This window comes from Engystomops pustulosus, chromosome 9 (assembly GCF_040894005.1).
Source record: "Engystomops pustulosus chromosome 9, aEngPut4.maternal, whole genome shotgun sequence".
NCBI classification, from domain to species: domain Eukaryota; kingdom Metazoa; phylum Chordata; class Amphibia; order Anura; family Leptodactylidae; genus Engystomops; species Engystomops pustulosus.
The window spans coordinates 77229903-77251171 of NC_092419.1; the positions used below are offsets into that span (position 1 = coordinate 77229903).

Below are 21269 nucleotides of genomic sequence, written 5' to 3' on the forward strand. Positions count from 1 at the left end.
CATGTTCTAGGTCACTGGGGTTCGATGAGACAACTAGTTTACCAAAGCAGGTCCTATGACAGCCAACACTTTCAGCCCAGGTGACTCCCTATCAGAATTTCCAGAATTCCAGGAATACCCCATCAAAATATACCATAGCATTCTGGTTGCTTTGAGGTTAAAGTGACTAATGTTCCTTCAATATTTCTTATATCAAGCAGCAGTCCTATCCATTTCCAGTGATTTAGGCGATTTTGCAGTTGCTTGCACATTGCGTTGCCAAGAGCGTCACTCTTCAGAGTATTACTGTAAAGAAATTGTGTTGCTTTGCTAACTTTGCAAGTCATTGAACTCTATCCTCAGTAACTGAAAAAAAAAAACATTCTAAACTTATGATCTACACTAAACTACACAAAATACAAGTGAACAATCTGCCAAATTAATTATCCAATAAGTTGCAGATATCCTGCATAAAAACTTAAAGAACAAGTGTAAAATATAAAAACTTTTGCCTAATTCTGTAATAAGCAAAAATAAGCAATTATTTAATTTACTCTAATTAGCTGCAGGTTTTTAGTTGCTAGCAGAGGCTTTACCTTGTTCCCTAAGGTTAATCTTCATTTGCCATGCTTCCTGGTAAGCATGGGAAACCACTAGAGGGGAACAGCTAGAGAGTACAGGAGGCTTGTTTGGGGGGTGTTTTAGTAGAGGAGTACAAAAAAAAAATAGGACCTGGAGAGATGTCACAAGCAACTCATCACATCCTTCAGGTTGTCCAATTGCAAACATGCTGCGCTGCATCAATTGAAAGATCTTAGTTTTCTGACAAAGTACCTTGTGTGATATAAGCAGATCAGCCAACTACAAACATGCTGTCCTGAGTCATATGAATACCCTGGGTGCTGCCCTTATCCGAAGTCACAACCAGGAAGTGCCGCCCACTTCAGGAATAGCTGCATATGATATACAGTACTAAGAAATGATGATGGATATAGTGGCCTGTATCTGTAGCTAGGAAGAAGCCAGCAGCATGATACAGATATCGTTAATATTGTTGTCAAAGGCTCTCTCCAGCCGGGCAACAATTTTTTTTGTCAGTAACTTTACTGTTAAAGTTTAAGATTTCACAAAATGTTAAAGACTGCAGTATGTACTTGCAAACGAAATGATTTTTTCCAGGTAGGAACCTTAACCATTAAAGACTAACTGTAAAGGTTTTTTATTTTTCACAAATCAATCTCTCTTGGGATGTAAAACAACTTTGCCCATTATCTTTATTGCAGTAGTTTCTTTGCTATAGCCCTCGCATTACCTCATTGCTGTAATGGCTGCCTCCTCTCCATGTGCTGATAAGCCCTATGAGTCTGTATCTTTGTTTATGGTGGTTTCTGGGGAGGAGCTGCTGCTTACAGGGGAAGAGGTCATGTGTCAGTGAATGAAGCAGAGCTGGAAGCCTACAGAACAATGAATGCAGATGGCTCCTGCACAGAATAGTGAGGTACAAGTCTCCCCTATTCCCTATTAGTCCCTCCATCACAGTCTCTGATTCTACAAAAGTTTATCTGTCTGTCTCTGCTCTTCTCACTGCTCACTTCCCCCACCTTGTCATCTGCAGTATCAGCTCTGTGTAGATAAGCTATTAACCCGTAATGCTCACACAGCACAGGCATAGACTGTATGAAACTGGTTACTTATGATTTCTACCACTTATTACATGTTCCCTGCTCCTCCATGTGATGGAAGCTGCCAGGCCGTCACCATATACATCCTGCATGTGCACTGTGCAGTGTTCTGTGGATTTACTTGTGGGAAACTTAATGGATTTATTGCTATATTACATTGAGAGGAAACACAAGGCATCATGGGATGTGTGGGCAAGCTAGCTGGCCTTAGCCTGAGGGCATAGATTGGCAGACATTAGTCTCTGCCCACTTCATCTCTAGTGAGAAAGATTCAGAACAGAAAATGCCATAACTTTGGAAAGAAAAGGACGAGCAGCACAAAGTAGGTATCGTTCTGTTTGCTTTCAAAGCGGGAATCACATATAATAATTTGGTAAAATCACTATAACTTTACAGTTATGCTTTAATAATGTTTTCATTGAAGTTCAATTGCATGCTTATTTAGGTTAAATTAAAAATTTACCTAAGGTTTCTGGAAGGGGGTAACATGTTTTTAACCTCTTAATACTACTCTGATGCCGGCTCGAAGATCATGCAGACCCAGCTCGAGATTGGGCCGGCATCGGAATACATCGGATGTCAGCTTTAACTATCGGCTGACACCCCAGTGTAACACCCTGGATCGGTGTTTAACCCATGCGCCGCCATATTTCTGAAGCTGCCGGTGGCGGCTGCTAGCACTGATCACGGGTGTTACCGGTAAGTGTTTGCTGCAATATTTAGCAAACACTTACCGACTATGGAGAGCTCGTGAGCCCTCTCCATTCACCCGCAGCCGACGTGTGACATAATACTACGTCACATGTCTGTAAGGGGTTAATAACTATGAAGATCTCAAGGGGTTAACAATCTTTCTAAAAGCTGTTTCTGATAGTTTGAGGGGTGCAGATTTGAAAATGGGTTGATATATGTTTTTTTTTTAATATTATATATTTAAAATTTCCATTTCCATGTTGCGGATCGCGGGTGCACCCTTGCTCCTCTGTGCTGCCCTTCTCCTCCTTGCCTTTACTCACCTCTCCAGGTTCCTGGTTCCGCTCGGATCCCGGCTTGTGGTCCGTGCGCCTCCTTCTTTCCAGGCCGCGCGCGCTCCAGAGAGCGACTCTTCAGGAATTTAAAGGGCCAGCGTCCTCCTTATTGGCGCTGGCAGTCCCGACTCGGCTATATAGCCTGGCGACTCCCAGCATCACCTGCCGGATCTTCAGGTCAGTTTACTGAAGAGAAAGCCTCCGTGAGCGAAGACTTATGAATATGTCACACTTTTGTTACTGGGCTATGCCCTCTCTATAAAAACAGAGGTATATAAGACCCACGATTGGGGGTCTGTAGAATAGTAAAAAAAAATTCAAAGAGAAAAAAAAAATAATCACCCCCTTTTTCTAAACTGATATAAATAATATCATACACATGTTAACTATCGCCACAAAAAGAGTAAACAAAAACAAAATGTAGAAAGCAAAAAATAACACTATTAGAACAATCAAAACAAATCCATTTAAAAAGACAACACAGAAAAAGTCCACCATCGGTCAAAAGGACTTAATATACATAATAAATAAACCACAATAAGCCTGTATAGAGGGTGTAGTCCTCAGAGCCAGTTTTTTCTTGCAAACAAGTATTGCACATTACCCAGAGGAATAACAGAGGACAAGGGGAACATACACAGGTACATACAGACGATGGATGGACCCCACCCGGCACGTGTTTTTCCTTGCTTCGTCAGGTGTCAGTCATAAAAATGGTCGCATAGAAAACATCAGGCCGCCCCGCAACAAATGATACCTCACACAGCTCTGTACACCAAAGTATGAGTTATTAGTGCCAAAATATGGCAAAGAAATCTTTTTTTGTACAGAAGATTTTGATGTATATATGCATCCCCTTGATCGTACCAGTTTAGAAAATAAAAAAAGACATTTCATTTGGGGGTGCACAGTGAAACCCGTAAAAAGCAAGCCCACACCAAATTAGTTTTTCACCAATTTAACTGCATTTGAATTTTTTTTCCCGCTTCTCAGTACATGGCATGGAATATTAAATACTGTCACTTGTCACTTTGAGGTACAATGGGGCACATTTACTTACCCGGTCCTGACGCGATCCAGCGGCGCATGCCCCGTCGAGGATTCGGGATCTTCTGGCGATGTCCACCAGGTGTCGCTGCTGCGCCGAGGTTCGCCGGAGTTCACCAACCTATTCCCGGTGCATGTCAGCGCGTGTCAAGCGACACATTTTTGCATTTTAATTACCAGGGTTTTTCCGAATCCATTGGGCTTTCCGCCGGCCCCTGATTTCCGTTGCACGCATGCCGGTGCCAATGCACCATAATCCGATCGTGTGCGCCAAAAAACCCAGGGCAATTCGGCGCAAACCGGTAATGTTCGGGAAACCCGATGAAAAAGAGTGATTCGGACCCTTAGTAAATGTGCCTCATTATGTTATGTTGCAAACAAGCTCTGTAGATGGAAAATAAAAATGCTGTGGATTTTTGTATGTGAAGAGTGATAAATGGAAACGCAAAAACAAAAAAGTTGTTAAGGGGTTAATAAGTCTGAAGGGCAGTGGAGCTCCAAAGGCAGACATATAACTATGGCAAGTAGATACCTAATTATAAATAACCCCCTATGGATCTGTCAGTATGGTTCCTAGAAGGACCTTTCATCATCTCCACCACTGTGTAGACTTTAACACTTGCTTCTCCACTGATACCTGCATAGTTGGAATATTTGGCTCCACTGTTCTCAATCAATCAGTTTCAGCACCCATATTCCTAATAAGGCTTTTCTACTTCCTGGTGGATATACCCCGGTTGCCAGATAATGCACGTGAAAAAGACTCAGGACTGAGCTCTATCTTTTCTATGGCAATTAATGCGTGAAAAACGCGTTGCACTTGCATTGGACTTGCATGTGTCTCAGAGTGCAATGCATTTTTGATGCATCTATATAGGCTTGTATGGTGAGTTTTTCACGCGCTTGACTTGCAAAAGTAGAGCATGTCGAGATTTAAACACACGTTTAAAAACGCGCATGTGTGCATGGAAAAAATGCAAGTCTGAAAATACTCATTGATTACAATGGGTCAGAGTTAGAGATCAGCGAGTATACTCGTCCAAGTATACTGCTCGGTCGAGTATTAGCATACTCGGACCGGTTCGTTACTCGGACGAGTATTTCCCCTGCTCGCGATTTAGCATTAAATTAAGTGAAGAACAGTGTTTTTACTGTTTAATAAAATATTCCAGATGTTTCCTGATGTTTTCCTTGTAAGAACACATTGAAATAACAATATTCTTCACTTTCCAGGTCTGCGCGCGTGTCACCCGCTAAGTTAGGAGATGTTCGGAACATCTGGAATGTGAAGAATATTGTTCTTTCAATGTGTTCTGCACTTAAATGGTCCTGTATTCACTGTTTTTAATGTTTTAATTCTATTCTTCACATTGCAGGTGTGCGCGCGTCTTCCGATAGGTTCGGAGACACGCGCGCACCTCTGCAAAGTGAAGAATAGAATTAAAACATTAAAAACAGTGAATACAGGACCATTTAAGTGCAGAACACATTGAATGAACACTATTCTTCACATTCCAGATGTTTGTGCACATCTCCGAACTTAGCGGGAGACACGCGCACACACCTGCAAAGTGAAGAATAGTCTTATTCCAATGTGTTCTAACAAGCAAAACATCAGGAAACATCTGAAATATTTAATTAAGCACTATTCTTTTACTGTTCTGTTTAAGCAAAAAAATGCTCGGGTCTCCCATTGACTTCAACGGGCTCGTTATTCGAGACGAGCACTCTAGCATCTGGAAAAGTTTGTCTTGAATAACGAGCACCTGAGCATTTTAGTGCTCGCTCATCTCTAGTCAGAGTGCAAAGCAAGTTCTGCACGTCAAAAGCATGCGCAGAACATGTGCATGAAAAACACGAGTGTGAAAGAGGCCTTACAGTGGTTGCTATAATAGAATCAGCCCCACTCTGTGAATGACCACAATGTCAGCCCTATTTTAAGAAAACCACCTTCAGCACCTTTATGGCATGGCAGGATGTTTTACGGTGAGGGAGCCACTGCATCGTCACGTGACCTGGGGTGCAACTGTACAGGGCACAAATTGAGCATAAATCACACCTCATACAGCACTCCAGAAATGATCTGCTGCCACCACTTATTGCATTTATACTGGGAGCAATAAGTATCCCACTCTACATCCACTCTTGCTTCTCAAGCAGTCACCTTGTTACATCACTAGACATGCACACTCAGCACTTTAGCAGTCACACAGCTAACCACACTTTACAAGGCTATGAGTTTGCAGAGCATAAGGGACCACAATTAAAGTGAAATCTTTAATACAAAAAAAGTTGTTCAGTGCTTCCAAAAGATGTTAAAACAAAAGAATTACAAAGTAAAATGACACACAACAAGGCAAAACAGTTATAACATAAAAAGTGTGAAAAATAACAGAAAGATTCCCTGGTGGGGGGAAAATATGGAACACCCCCAGCTTGTCAGGCAGCCCCCATAACGTGAACACTATTCCCTGTATCTCATATTGTTTTATAAGATCTCTGTTTAGTTCAGGTTTCAGAACTTCCCATTGATTAATTATTCCACAGGGTCATTCAGGATTGGATAAAGTGTTAATGAGGGGGGAGAGTCCAGGAATATTTAAACAGTTCTTTGTTTCCAAGTCCTGATGCAGGGGGGGAGGGGGCGACCACATGTCCTTTGGGGTCTGAACAGACCGGTCTTCAGGTCAGGGTTTATCAGGCTGTAAAGGCTCCAGGATGCCATAAAAAGCTGCCTGGACACTTCAAAAGATGCCAGTTGTCATATAGGTCAACAAAGTTAGTAATTGCCCTATGGTTCAACAAATCTTATACATTCAAGATTAATATGTTCTTCATACATGGTATTGGGTTGTTTTGGACTAGATGAAAAATACTTCAAAATTTGTCCCTAAATCTTGTAGCTCAAAAGTGAATACCTTTGTCAAGGTAGCTAGACACTGCCCTCATAAATCTGCTGAGACTTTGTGACCTGGTTGTGTGATAACACTTTGCTTCAAATAAGGTGCAATTGAAAATTAATGAAATTGGATGCTGTCTATCAAATCTTCCACAATATAGCTGTGTTTTTGTTCAATTTATTTGCTAGTTATTGTGGCCATTCTCTTCAGCTGAATGCACTGTGCTTTGGCTCCTTGTAGTTAGGTCATATGTGGACAGCAACATTTTAGTTTAAGTATAACAAAAGGTTGAATAACTTTTTAGATGGTTTTGCACTTACTTTTAGTGTTTAATGCATCCTGTGTCTCCTCTCTGCCGTACTATAAATAACTGCTTTTACAAATTTCATGGGATGCACTTGTTTTTGTGTACTCTTTGTTCATATACTGCATGTTCTAAAATCATAAAGCACAACTTACCGTTAAAATCAAGAATGAACAACCATGGCACTTACTTACAATATCAGGTACATTGACTGAAGGGCTCTGAGGGGCAATACAAGAGTCCTGCCATGCTGTGGCTTTACAAGCTGTTATGGAAAAGCGAGGAGGGAGGGGGAGACATGATCCGGTAACACCCTTCCTCCAGAATCCTTCTTGGATATTGGATGTTATAAGCAAAGCATATTTTTATTAAATAGATGTTAGAAGTGATCAATGATGTAGAGACTAGTAGTTTTAGTGTAGTAGTATTAGTTTTAGATGTTAAAATCTAAAAAAGGATCATAATTTTCAGATTATATCATACTATGAAGTAAGATCAGTTGTACATACTGAAAATGACCGTTTGGATAAACTAGCAGTAAAAAATTCTGGATCTTGTCGTCATCTGTCCAGAAGATTTAGTAATTAAATTGATTCCATATTTCCTTTAGTATTTCCAATAATACATTCAGTTGATTGAGTGGATTGTCAGTAGATTTTCATGATCCATTCTAAGGATCGGTCACCCAATATAAAAATTCTGGAAAATCCCTTTCATGGAAATCTACCATCAACATCAGGCATGATAAACCAGGCACTCATAGATCCAGGCACAGTGACTGTGGAAATCTTCCAGAGCCCTTCATTCTCATTAGCATAATTTAAAAGCTGATTTTAGAAGGAAGGATGCCATTGATAAATATAAGAAAATTATCACAGTCACAATGCCTGGATCTATGAGTAAGTGCCCCTGCTTTATCATTCTTGATGTTGATGGTGGATTTATTGTTGCTACCGTGAGAACTTTAACAATTCAGGCAAACCAATCACATTGAACAAGCAATCTGACCGCATGCATCTTATAGTTTTGTTAGAAAGGTTTCTGTATAACTATTTATTTATTTATTTGCATCTTTGTTAGAATTAGGTGGCCAGTGTGTGTTCCTACTGAGTGATTGTCATCCTGCTTAATAAGCATAGAAAGAGCAGGAATTTAAATCAGTTAAATGCAAGTTCTACTAAAAATATTTCCCAAAACTACATGTCAGGCTGTGCAGCTCATCTTGTTCTAGGTGCAGTTTCAGTGTGACAGGCCTGGATTTGTCTCATTTGAGATTAGATAAAGAGAGGGGGTGAGAGAGAATATAGATTTTTTTATAGATTATTTTATCACATCTGCTTCTTTGACTTTCTCTTTGGGTTTGGCATGAGTTCTAGACTATTAAATTACAAAATAATGGACCGCTAAAGAAAATCCAAGTGTTACTGTCCCAGAAAGGTCTTTTGCAGAGGTTTTCCTTGGTGTTTAAAAAGTTGGTTAACTGTTTGTTACTGTTTGCCACTTCCAGCAACACCACCCAAGTTCTCCCTTTTAGGTTTGTTTACTTAACTGCTTTGATGACATATCTCGGACAAACATCATTATAATAATAATGACAGTACAGTTGATAATGGGACCCTGACACTAATCCCTGACTCTGACCTATCACTAAGACATCTGACTGTGATACCTGACACCTGAATCTAACTCCTGTCTATTATTGTTTATTATTTGCTATTATCTTTTTTTTTCCAATATGCAACATTTTGGTTTAGTGGCCAGCATAATTATGTAATGAACAAGGAATGATATACATAGCTAATGTACGTAATATCTAGTAAAGTCCATTTTTATATTATCAGATCTCTGGTACTTACTTTTCTTCAATTTATCCTTAACGGATTTGATGAGCTAAAGGTGCATTAAGATACCTAGACATAGAATACAACAGATAACATGTTCAAATGCAGAGTTTGTGAAGCATTTTATGTCTATAAACATCTTCAGTAGTGAACATTCAATAGAGTTTTGGTGTAGTACGACTCTTGACAGTTCTGTGTTTGCTTATGCCTTACTGACAATAACTCTTTTCTCTTTAGGCCCTGTGGATGCTGGTTCGGCCACCTGTCTTGCTGCTTGTCTGCCGCGGCCTTAGATTTTGGGACACAGGATGTGACGGACATGTCCTGTTTGGGGGTTCTTGAATTTCTGTAACCCCCTTACCTCTGTGGTGCTTACATTCTGGATGCTAGGACTGTACTGTTCATACCATGCATGTGGTTGGGCTTGGTGTGGCCCCTGGGAAGCTGAGTCTGGCCCTTTGGGTTCTAAGTGTGACTGCTCGTATACTCTCTTCTCATGCACAGGTATATTCGCAGACTGTGAACACACATTACGGCAAGCTGCGTGGCATGAGAGTGTCATTGCCAAACGATATATTGGGCCCTGTGGATCAATACTTAGGGGTGCCTTATGCTGCACCACCTGTGGGAGAGAAACGTTTCCTCCCACCAGAACCTCCACCTTCTTGGTCTGGAATACGAAATGCCACACATTTCTCACCTGTGTGCCCACAGAATATACAGAATGCAGTACCAGACATCATGATGCCTGTTTGGTTCACCTCAAATCTGGATACTGTGACTGGATACCTTCAAGAACAAAGCGAGGATTGCCTGTATCTTAACATCTATGTTCCTACAGAGGATGGTGAGTAATGAGGGATACGGTAAGATCTCCTCACCCAACCAGGGATTCAAACTGGTTTGCGTGTTGTCCCTCTAGTGTTATGTCCACAGCATGGAGAGGGGTGTGTGCCTGCTGCATGCTGTGTGTCAGCAACAGTGAGTGCTGTCTGCTAGTCATGCCTTCAGCACTGTCTCTTCTCCCATCATTCAGTCAGAATTTTTTAAATTCCTCCTCAGATTGGATTTGTCCTCATAATTTTTAACCTGCGCCCTGTTATAGGGAGAGGGTCTTTTCCCGTCTTCTTCCTCCATGTTTTTCATTACAATCCATTATTCAACTTTTCCAGCTCCAATCCAACTCTTAACTTTTGTAGCTCTCGTTCATCTGTAGATCTCCATCTCATCAGTGCCAATTTTCCATTCTCCAATAATTTTTTGGATATTTGTTCTTTATGTTAACATGATAGTCTCTTTTCACACTAGCAGATTTCTCTTTGTTTTATAGTGCTATTAATAGCATAGTTTGCTACCATATTCTAACCGCTAAATAAAAAAATAAAAAAAATCTGACTTCATTATTATCCTTTAAATTCGACATTGTTGCTTAATTTACAGAATCCTTGATACTAGTGTGAATAGATTATTAACCCTGTCATTCAGCTTTGTTGTGTTTGCTCTTGGTTCTTATATTTTAATTACATTTTCCTGATTCCAACTCCTCACTAGTAAATTTGCATATTAGACCCTATTAGTTACTGTACCCAATGTGGCCCCAAGGTATATCATCAACCTCCCAACCTCCTCCAACCTTCTTAGTCATTCTGTTAAGCCTTTACATTTCATCATGTCTTAACAGCTCATTATCACAATAGTTCCTGTCAGTCATCAGCATGTCATCCTACCTTCTAGCACCTTGATAGGATTGCCACCAGTCTATGTTTAGCATCCACATGCATTCAGATTTACCTCTGTATTCTCTCATTTAAAGGGTTGCTGTGCCATTTAATATTAGGGTTATATAAAAAATGGAAAAATATCTATCATGATTTTGATATGTTTTAACTTCTTTAAAGGAAATCCATCTCCAGGATCATCGATTGTAAACCAAGAACACTTAAATGCAATGTGCCCTCCGAGCCAAGTGTTCTTGGTTTGCAAATCTTGACCCTAGTGGTAGGGAGCCTGTCACCAGAAAATGCAGTTTAATCAGTATAGACCAGGCAGAGCTGAGAAGATTGAGTAGGGAGAAAAAGGTTTTCCCAGCCCAGATATTTATGACGTATCCACAGGACTCACACTTATCTCCCAGCTGGGCTATGAGAGAGACTTGAATGGAGACTAGCCACACATACGTGGCATCCTCTCCATTCATCCCAACAGACATAGAGACAGGTCCCACAGGTGGAACCCTCATCTCTCATGTATCTATGACTATCCCGAGGATATGTTATAAATACCCATGCTGAGAATATCCATTTAAATGTTACCTTTATTTTATTAAATGAAATCTCTCCTCGGACAACTCCCTTATGTCTCAGCAGAGATCTTGGTGTAGAAAATATAGGCAGCGCTGATTCTTTTCTAAGGGACCTATTTTGCAATCTGCGCAGCTCCATGATGCCTGCAGATTACACTGCATTTTCATGATAACATGTTGGCTTTAAAGGGGTTTTCCCACAAAGCAAGCTAGTCCCTATGTACAGGGCCTAACTTGCTGATCGGTGAGAGTCTCAGTGGTGGGATCCCTACAGATTACGACAACAGGAGTCCGTCGCACCCCCGTTAGCTCCCCGAAATGACTGAAGCAGCCGTTTGCACATGCGCAGGCTGTCCTATTAATCTCTGACAGAGATTGCTGAGTATGGGGCACAGCAATCCCCATCAGCTCCATAGAGCATACGCAACTGACTGCTCAGGTTATTTCGGGAGCTGACAAGGTTAGTTATGGGGTACAGTGGATCTCTATCCTGTGGATAGGGCCTAACTTGCTTTGTAGGAAAACCCCATTAACCCCTTCCCAACATGTGACCTAATAGAATGTCACACGTCGGGTGCAGGTCCATGGAGAGGTGTCACAGGCTGAGCCCTCTCCAGAGCCGGCATATTGCAGCAAACACCCGCGATCGGTGCTAGCAAAAAGGTCCTCGGCAGAAAGTGGTTAAAGGATTATTCCAAGGCATTATTTCTGATCACCTCTCCATAGCAAAGTTCAACACTTTAGGAATCATGACGATCGGCCGCCCAGACTGAAAAGCTGTTGGAAGAAGTAGCAGGGCTGCAATGAATACCATTTCTTCTCCAAGACAATAGGTCACATGTTTTCTATACAAGTGAATGGTGTTAAATTTCCACTAGCCACAGCCACTATACACTGTATGCTGTGCTTGGTTGACTGTGAAGAAGCCACAGCTGATCAGATGTGGTTGGCACAGCAAAAAAAAAAAATTAAAACCCCTTTAAATTTGGCGGATGATATATTACAGGACTACTTATTGTATGTATTTGGGAAACAACAGTCAAGACATAACTAATTTTCTCTAATTTGGCTACTAATTTCTGCTGAGGTAAATCACTTTGCAATCCTCATAATTTGTTACCAGGACCAATTTTCATTTCTGCTTCATCACTTTGCATGTTATCTTCCTTTTCTTGATTTCCAAAACTTTCTGTATTTTTTCTTACAACCCTAATAAGAGGCATTGTCTGAAGTACCAGTTTATATATCCTTTCTGTGGCACACACATTCTCCATTACAAACAGGAAAACCCTGGTAAAATATGGCTAAAATATGTCCATTCTCCGCTTTAATCTCTTGTAATTACCTGGGAATTCAATTGTTTGGCCTGATGAGGATTTTCAGATTACAAGTTATTACTGGAGGCCACTATGAGAGTGTATGGGAATATTATAACAAAGTTAACAGGCTGCAAAACTAATGGTCCAGTTATCAGGTATTAGGAGGAATTGCCTTTTTAGGCGCCCAGTCTATTGTACAATTTTCATTATTAAAGGACATCTACCAATAGGATCCAGTATTGTATACCAAGCACACTTCCTTGCATGTGTGTGCCCCCTTTGTCAGGATCTTATCTTCTTCTAGTTTTTTTACCCTTATTTTTACATAAAAAGGTTTTTAAAATTATGCAAATTAGTTTAAGAGGCTCCTGGCTCCATTAACAGCTCGTTTGCATAATTGTAAAAGACTTTTTATGTAAAAACAAGGGCAAAAGAAGCTATAATAAGAGCCGATATGTCATAGGGGTCGCACACCACTATGTTAGGTTTACAATCATTGATGCTGGTGGTAGGTGTCCTTTAATTACGTAGTAGAGGGATATTTCTATTACTCTGGTACTAACCGTTTTTACTGAATCTATATGTCATTGCACTACAGCATAACAACAGTCAACAGTGCTAATAACATTAAATTAGGATGAGAGAGGGAGTAAAAATTGAAGGGGGAAGAAAAAGGGGTTCCTTGGGGCTCATGTGTTGGTATAATTAGTTCAGAAGGTCCTGGTTGCATCACAGCATGTATCATTGTGCTATTAGAACAAAGAGTGCTTTGTCCAGAGAGGATAATAATCTAAGCTTTTTTATTGATAATAGGGATACATGTTTCAACGTAGAAGCAGGGTCTTCTTCAGGCCAAAAATACAGCATCAGTGGATGAACTTTGCTCAGTACTGCTGTATTTTTGGCCTGACAAAGATGCCACTTCTGCGTTGAAATGCATATTCCTATTATTAATAAAAAGCTTTGACTATTATCATCTCTGGACAACACACTCTTTGCAGTGGTGGTGCTCTGATATATGCCCATGTTTTTCTAACCTCCACTATCACATTAAATCGAGTTTCCAATCAAGATGGACACAATTTGGAAGCCTCATCCCTTTATTTATTGACATAATTCTGTCTGCACGCTCCTCTTGGTTCTTGGAGGTGCGTGCAGATGTCCTTTGTGGTTTTTACACAAATTTACCTATAAACTCCTTTTTTTTAGCTTTGCCATCTATTTGTTAACACAATTATAGTTCACTTTACTAAGATAAATTCACATTTTGTCATCTATGTTATTTCTTATCAAAATTTTTGATTAGATGATTCTTTATTTATACAGCTCAGCATTTTTTCTAGTTGTTTTCATTGTTTCAGTGTTGCGATTTGTTAATTGATAGTTTAGTGGATATTGCCACAGATTAAATAAATGTATGTACTTTCACAAGATATTATATGATAGTCTTATGCCAAAGTCTCATGCTGTATTTTCGTTCTTATAACATTTTCTATTTTGTTTTCTTCTATATCAGGTCTTGTCCATTTCCTTCTTTACTGATCATCCATTTGGCTTGTTTCAATTACACAAATGCACACAAATGAAATTCTTACTATCGCATTATTTACTTTTATCTTACATGCTTGTTTGTTTTTACATCAGTTTTTAGAGGAAGTATCACTTTTAATGTTGATCATTTTGTTCTAGCTAGTAAAATGGAGAATTCCCATTCAGGTCAATTCACAATTACCCCAGCGTCTGGCTTATGGTTATTTCCTCCTGAAAAGGAAGTGTATATTCATTAGGATAATAAAAGACAGAAGTTGTAGTTTGGTTACAGTTCATTTCAGTCAATGAAACAAAATATAAATGTAAATATAATGTGATATGTGATACTTCCTCTTCAAACTGTGGGTATGAACTGTGTTCCTCACTCATATCACCATAGTTTATATTATTATTATTTGTTTCTCTGCCTGCCAAGATTTTTCAAAAATACTTACAGCTTTAATTTCCATATTGGATATGACTGCTCCATTATATGGCTGCAAATTTTGTTTTGTTCTATCTCTCCTTTCATTATGTTTGCCTGTTCATGTTTTTTTTATTTATATTCCAAAATCTGCCCGTTTATATTTTTGAAATGACTTACTGATTTAAGTCTCTTTTCTTTTTCTACAATGACAATCCCTTTTACCTTTAATTCTTAACAATTACACCTATTTTATTGTGTAAATTGTTCAAAGGGGACCTCAAGTTAATAAGATAAAGAGTATAACACTTCATGTCTCCATTCATCTGTCGATTGCCTATCGCATGTGAAGCAGTAACCTTCAAGAATGACATGGTTAAATGTCTTCTCACTCACAAAAAAAACTTCATCCCTGTTGGCAGTGGAGACCAACTACCACTTTAGTAAAAAGTAAAAACTTCCCCTCCTTTCCACTTGGTCTTTAGGCCAAAAATGGAGGGTACCAGGGTGAGCTAGAACCTGATTTCACAAATTGATTTTCTTTAAGAGCCTGTAGAAAGATATACAGGCTGAAAAATATGATTGATGTTCGTGTTGTGTTTTTCACTCATTTCATGCTAGAGTCCTCCATTAATTAATCGTTTTATTTATATATTTTGCCCTTTACTATTTCATTGTCTTAATATATTTTAATACTAATATTATATCATGTTCAACTGTTTCACACAGGTATTGCATTCTCTATACCCCCTTCCCTTTCATGTTAATTTGCATTTTCACAATAAATGAGCATTTAATGATGTGTTTTTATACTATTTTTATCATATTTATTAACCTTCATCTTGACTTTCATTTTCCTTTTTTGTATTGCCTTGAGCCAACTTCACCTCTTGTTTAACCCCCTGCTTTGTCTAACACAATTTTCCACTTCTGTTATTCATTACTAGTCATATAAATCATTAGTTTTAGCTTTTTGATTTACCTTTACTATCTCTTACCTTTCAGTTAAGTATTCATTTTTCCTTCATTTATTCTGTTCATGAATGTTAAAGTAAACCTTTCTGTACTTTTTCTCATATTTCTCATCCCCATGTCATAATCTGTACTAGAGCTTGCATTTTGCTTGTGGCTATTTACATTAGTTCTTCCTTTAATAAATCTACATAACCTTTCTCTGCTCGGCTGCCCAGTTTTCTACCCACTCACCCCCAACTTTCTTCTTCTCTTTTGCAAGCCCATTATCTTTGATCATTCTCCTGCTTTCCTTTTGTTTGTTTCCATTTTCTGATCACCTAGACTCTGCTCACATTCCTCACCTATACTGAGTCCTGCTTCACTTTTTCCTAAAACCAATATGGTGCCCTGTTTTTAGTTCTGAAAATGGTGTTTCAGCTGTAACTTACATTTTCCCATTGATAATCAATTCTCCTTTTGATTCCTTAAAACCCTTGGTGGGGACAATTTTAGTTTCTGTGGTGTTAAACAATGTATCTTCTTAATGATTATGGGGAATGTAAGATGGACTTATATTATGTCCCTCAGATTACCACTTAGCATCTCTCACATTATGTGAAACAGAGCTGCTCAGTGTTACATCTGCTGCCTTCTTGTCCACCTTACCAAGTTCCATCAGTTAATTTCCCTTCATGATATGGGAGGAGGCTGCATGGGGCAGGGACTTCACTAGGGTCACCTGGTACATAAAAGGTCTACTCCTTCCTCTCAGAGGTTTGAGGGTGAGCACAGCCATTTTGGCTTGCATGACCCCCCTCCCCAAGGGTGGAACCTCCTGTTATTTTGGAGTCTTTTATTCATTTTACAGTAAAACGAATTTCCAAGGAGTGTGTCCGAAAACCCAACAAGAAAATATGTAGGAAAGGAGGTATGTAATCCCAAGGTGTGTGGCAAGAACAAACACCCACCAAAAAAACCTAGTGAAATCCAGAAAAAAATTGGTCTAAAACAAGAGGGGTACAATATTAGCCTATTTGAAAGAGCTGTTCGAACTGTTCTTTTGATGATCATAGAAGCAAAGGAGGCAACTCAATTAAAAAGAAAGACATAAGCCTTTTCAGAAGACAAAAAACACAGGAATTTGTACTAACATTTTAATGAACTGTGGGAACATGAAACAATCGCGGTAAAAGTCAGTAATAGATTAAAATTTTTAGAATGCAAAATCCTAAGTCTGCCAAATCACCCAGTCATGGATACACACAAAACCATGTTGGCTTATTTGACTTTATTTGACGTAAGTAGTCACATTGGCTAGATAAAAGGTGTGCCCATCCTCGCAACTTTTCATTTGTCACTACTCTAAAAGCAAAAAGAAAAAGCAGATTGAGGGCCAGATGTATCACTTGTTTTTTTTTCTTGTTTTAGCGACTTTTCATTTTGTTGCAGTAATTTTGCACCAGTTTAGGCGCAAAGATTAGTGCACCACAACTGTGATACATCTGGCCCTAAATATCTACTACCGATTTTTTCATGTTAAAATATTTTATCTTAAATTTATGAAAGATGTATCCAGAATTGGCCTATGGGCTCATTCCTTATATTGCAGTTGCTATGCCATGTATACATACATGCATTAAGCGTGGCAAGCGGTTGCAGTATCTGCTACGATGCATTACAACCTATACTATTGAAATTTACGATTTCATTGATTTATGTAAGAAAAATGGCTTTTCACATAACATAAATAATTGATTGAGTTAGGATTAGTATATTCCTAGTGTTACTGACAATTGTTATTTTAATTATTAGATGATAAGCTTGCTTTCCACTTTTTTTTACACGCCAGTTGCCATGTTCTACAAATATTAAAATGTGACCTACACTCAAGCATTCATTGTACCCTTATACTAGGCGGTTTAACATCTAACAAATGTTACATCTCATTGATTTCTATTATCTACAGCACATTTCAATGTTTGCACATTTCAATATATGTAATTACCCCCTCCTTGCCATATCATCATAAGCAGCAGACACATATATGTAGAGAAATGGTTTGACTTATGTAGATATCCGTGGATAGAATTTCTCAATATGTCTTGTTTTTGTTTAGTCAGTCCAGTATCTAATTTTGTGTGTGTCTTGTTTGTTTGGTCTCAAAGATCAGCAAAAAACTATGGTAAGATATAGCTTAGTGTGGCTTAGTTGTTCATTTAATTATATACCATGTTAAATCCAATAATATATAGAGAGAGGGCTGTAAAGGAATATTGATTAATAAAGTAATTATTGGAAGAAATTCATAGGGGCGTAAAATGTGGCCAGATAAAAGAACCCATCAAAAATGCAATTTACAGAGGTCAACATTTATGTAAATGCTCAGTAGATACTAATTGAAAGGTTTTACTATCATTGGAATAGTTCATCGATATCAGATTGGTAGGTTATAACACCCAGCAACCGCCCACAGAATAGCTGATAAACAAGGAATAGAAGAAGAAACCTAATGATACATGGTAAAAATGTAACAGCATGTGTGTAGTATTGGTAAGTCTGCTAGGTTTTCTGCAGGACCTTGAAACTATTGTGACAACATCATATGTTAACCTGAAAATATCCACATTTTTATTTTGGAACATATTTTTTAAGAAAATGGAGACACAAGTAATTTATTCTTCTATGCTGCTGTCACTTCATTTATATTGCAGACGGGATTACGATAGAAGATAAGACCCATATAGGAAACACCATCATTGCCTCCACTCATTACACAGCAAATAACAATTTAAGATTTTTCTATAGTATGGTCTATAGTGAAGCTGCATTGGTGCACAATGTTTGTACCAAGCATTTATACTAATTCTACATTCAGCTTTCTATTATTACATGCCCATACCACTGATGTATCCTACATTTGTTGAAAAGTTAAGAAGAATAAAAATTGTAGTGCATAGATGCTGCCTAGATCATGACAAAAAAACTAATATCTATAGCTGATTTTTTTCCCCAAAAGTTGAGACTTTTGTTTTCCAGGTGAAAATGAGATATCATTGTTAAATGGCATAGCCTCAAAGAATGTATTTTGTGGCAGCAAAATACTAATATATTCATATTAAAGCTTTCATAACATCTGCATGTGATTAGCATTCCATTCCTTTTCCTTGTGTAGTCTCAATGGGACAATTTCCCAGGAGGAGCAGGCAACACCAAAAAGACCTCACTGAAAAACAAATGTAACACTGACAATTTAAAAATATACCTGTATTGATAGCCATATCCACTGACTTATACTGCTGTGTATCTGTAGCCCATTTCTGATACATATTTTATCTGGTCATGTAAAAGCCACTGAGACTATATTTAACAGTGCAATATGAAATATAGAAATCTAGATGAAAGTACAAATTTTAAATTATTGTTGATCTATTTCTAAAACATTGGATGAAGATCACGTGTTTTACTGATATGTATACTGTTACTAGGGGCATAGCTGCTTTCCATGCAGATTTCCAATGTACAACATATATTAGAAAAGTTAAACATGAACAAGAAGAATAAATACTATGTCAGTTCAAGAGACAAACATTTGTATGCAGGTTCACTATCAGTACCCTAAAGACATTGATGTATTATTTCATTCCTATCTAATGCCAATATGTTTAAATACAGGCGGTCCCCTACTTAAGGACACCCGACTTACAGACGACCCATAGTTAAAGACGGACCCCTCGGCCCACTGTGACCTCTGGTGAAGCTATGTGGATGCTTTATTATAGTCCCAGACTGCAATGATCAGCTGTAAAGTGTCTGTAATGAAGCTTTATTAATAATCCTTGGTTCAATTGGAGCAAAAAATTTTGAAACTTCAATTGTCACTGGGGCAAAAAAAATTTTTTGTCAGGATCTACCATTATAAAATATACAGTTTTGACTTACATACAAATTCAACTTAAGAACAAACCTACAGACCCTATCTTGTATGTAACCCGGGGACTGCCTGTAGTGTATCTACATTGTGAGCATACTTCACTTCCAATAATAAATTTCTCTAAATATAAAAATATCTCACTTTATCCTAATACTAGACATATACATTTCAACACCGTAAGGATATTCAACTAAATAAATACATAAATAACAAAGCTAAATATTTCATCATCCCTCTTCCTGTTTTTAATACAAGCATGTAAAAATGCTTTTTTTTCTTGTATGTTCCTGGAGGTAATCATTTTATCTAATTTTTCTACTACTCTCTTCTCCACTTATTTTGGAAACTGGTTGAGTTTCCTTACAATTGTATTACAATAGTCTGCAATTATTATCCAGTTGAGAGATAATTTGCAAGACAATCCAGCTTTAGAGTGGAGAAGAATACGCTTTTTTGGTGTGGGTTTGGGGGAGTGAAAAGAATATAGGTGGAAAAACAGGCCACACATAATACATACAGAAAAAAAGACAAGTCCACTCTGTTCAAATTTATATTTGTTTTTATTGTTTTCTGTTTTTCAGCATATAAAAAAGTCTGATCCTTAGAATGTCTTTAAAACCTCAGATGATCAAAACTCAATGGCCCACATTTATCAAAAACAGTGCAAGCTGCACTATGTGCAGTTTGCCTGTGTAGTGTGCAGGGGGCACCATATTCATGAATTGTAGTGCCCCCTGCACTGCCCCGACAGAGTGCACCAACTTTATATGGTGCACTCTGTTCATGCTGCAGAATTTTGTTGCAGACAGAAATGTGGCGCACTTCGGACAGAATTGTGGGGCACGGTCTGACTAAGCAGTGGCACGCCCCCTTTTATTGCACATTTTTCCTGTCTTGTCTCACAGTGTAGCCGCCATGCAAAACTGGCGCGGACACATTATAAATACATGTGCCATCAGTTTTCATGTTTCTTTCCAGTGCAAAGTCGGACAGAAAACTGGTGCAAACACTTTAATAAATGTGGGCCAATATATTCAGTAACAGTATTACACACTCCCTGTAACTCACAGAAGTTAACCTGTTAAAAGGAGCCTGTTAGCCGAAACTGAGCTATCTAACCGTTACAAGTATGTTATCAGGCAGCTTCTAGATAATTTTTTTTCATTGCACAGCATGGTAGCATCATCCAGAAAATTAAATAATTCTATTCCAAAGAAAAAGCAAGGTGGCACTAACCAACGTGACGAACTATCTTTATTAGAACGAGGTGCAGTACAGAGAAGAGCGGGGCCAGGCGACGGCCCGCTTCGCACTAAGACGCGCTTTCTCAAGCCGTTGATGTCATCCGTCGGCGACTGCGCACAATATATGCGCCACAGTCAGCCGGCGGCGTCAAGGCAACAGTAAATAACAAAAGTGACGTGCAGGTAAGTATAAAAACATTACAAAATTAAAAGCAAAACAGCAATATTAAGCAGTCTTATTACAGGGAGAACATTATACCTAGATTAAATATCGGAATATTTCTATAACGGACCACAGTTGATAAAGATGTGATATTCTAACCTAAGTAGAAAATTAAATAAACTGAAGTGAGATGTAAATGGTTGTATAAAGACCTGAGTGAAGTTGGCCCCCCCACCTTGTTCAAATCAAACAAAATTGGTGTCAAACGTTTGTGCTACGTTTGTGCTGGTTTGTGCAGCAGAAATTTTCGTTTGTGCCGCTATCGTTTTTAAGATTTTAATGAAAGTTTCCAGAGGTCATCAGAGGTCAACCAGCCCCCCCACATTGCCCAAATCAAACAAAACTGGTGCTGAACAATTCTGCTACGTTTGTGCTGGTTTGTGCTGCGCAAATTTTTGTTTGTGCTGCTTTTGTTTTGAATATATGAACAAAAATTTAAAGTTCAAAAGGTCAAGCAGCCCCCCCACATTAACCGAATCAAACAAAACTGGTGTCAAATGTTAGTGCTACGTTTGTGCTGGTTTGTGCAGCAAAAATTTTTGTTTGTGCCGCTATAATTTT

The 21269-nt window shown here is 38.6% G+C and overlaps 1 protein-coding gene across 6 annotated transcripts in view; it reads left to right on the forward strand.

The window, feature by feature from the left end:
- Positions 1–21269, forward strand: part of NLGN3 (neuroligin 3) — a 111808-nt gene that overhangs the window by 79027 nt on the left and 11512 nt on the right. For 4 of the 6 annotated variants that reach the window (XM_072124105.1, XM_072124106.1, XM_072124107.1 and 1 more), the window contains exons 2-3: positions 9019–9628; positions 16179–16238. In XM_072124105.1, coding sequence (XP_071980206.1) covers positions 9190–9628; positions 16179–16238 — 499 coding nt within the window. In that variant the 5' untranslated portion in view covers positions 9019–9189. The remainder of the gene's footprint in view (positions 1–9018; positions 9629–16178; positions 16239–21269) is intronic. The other 2 variants (XM_072124109.1, XM_072124110.1) reach the window with 1 other exon arrangement.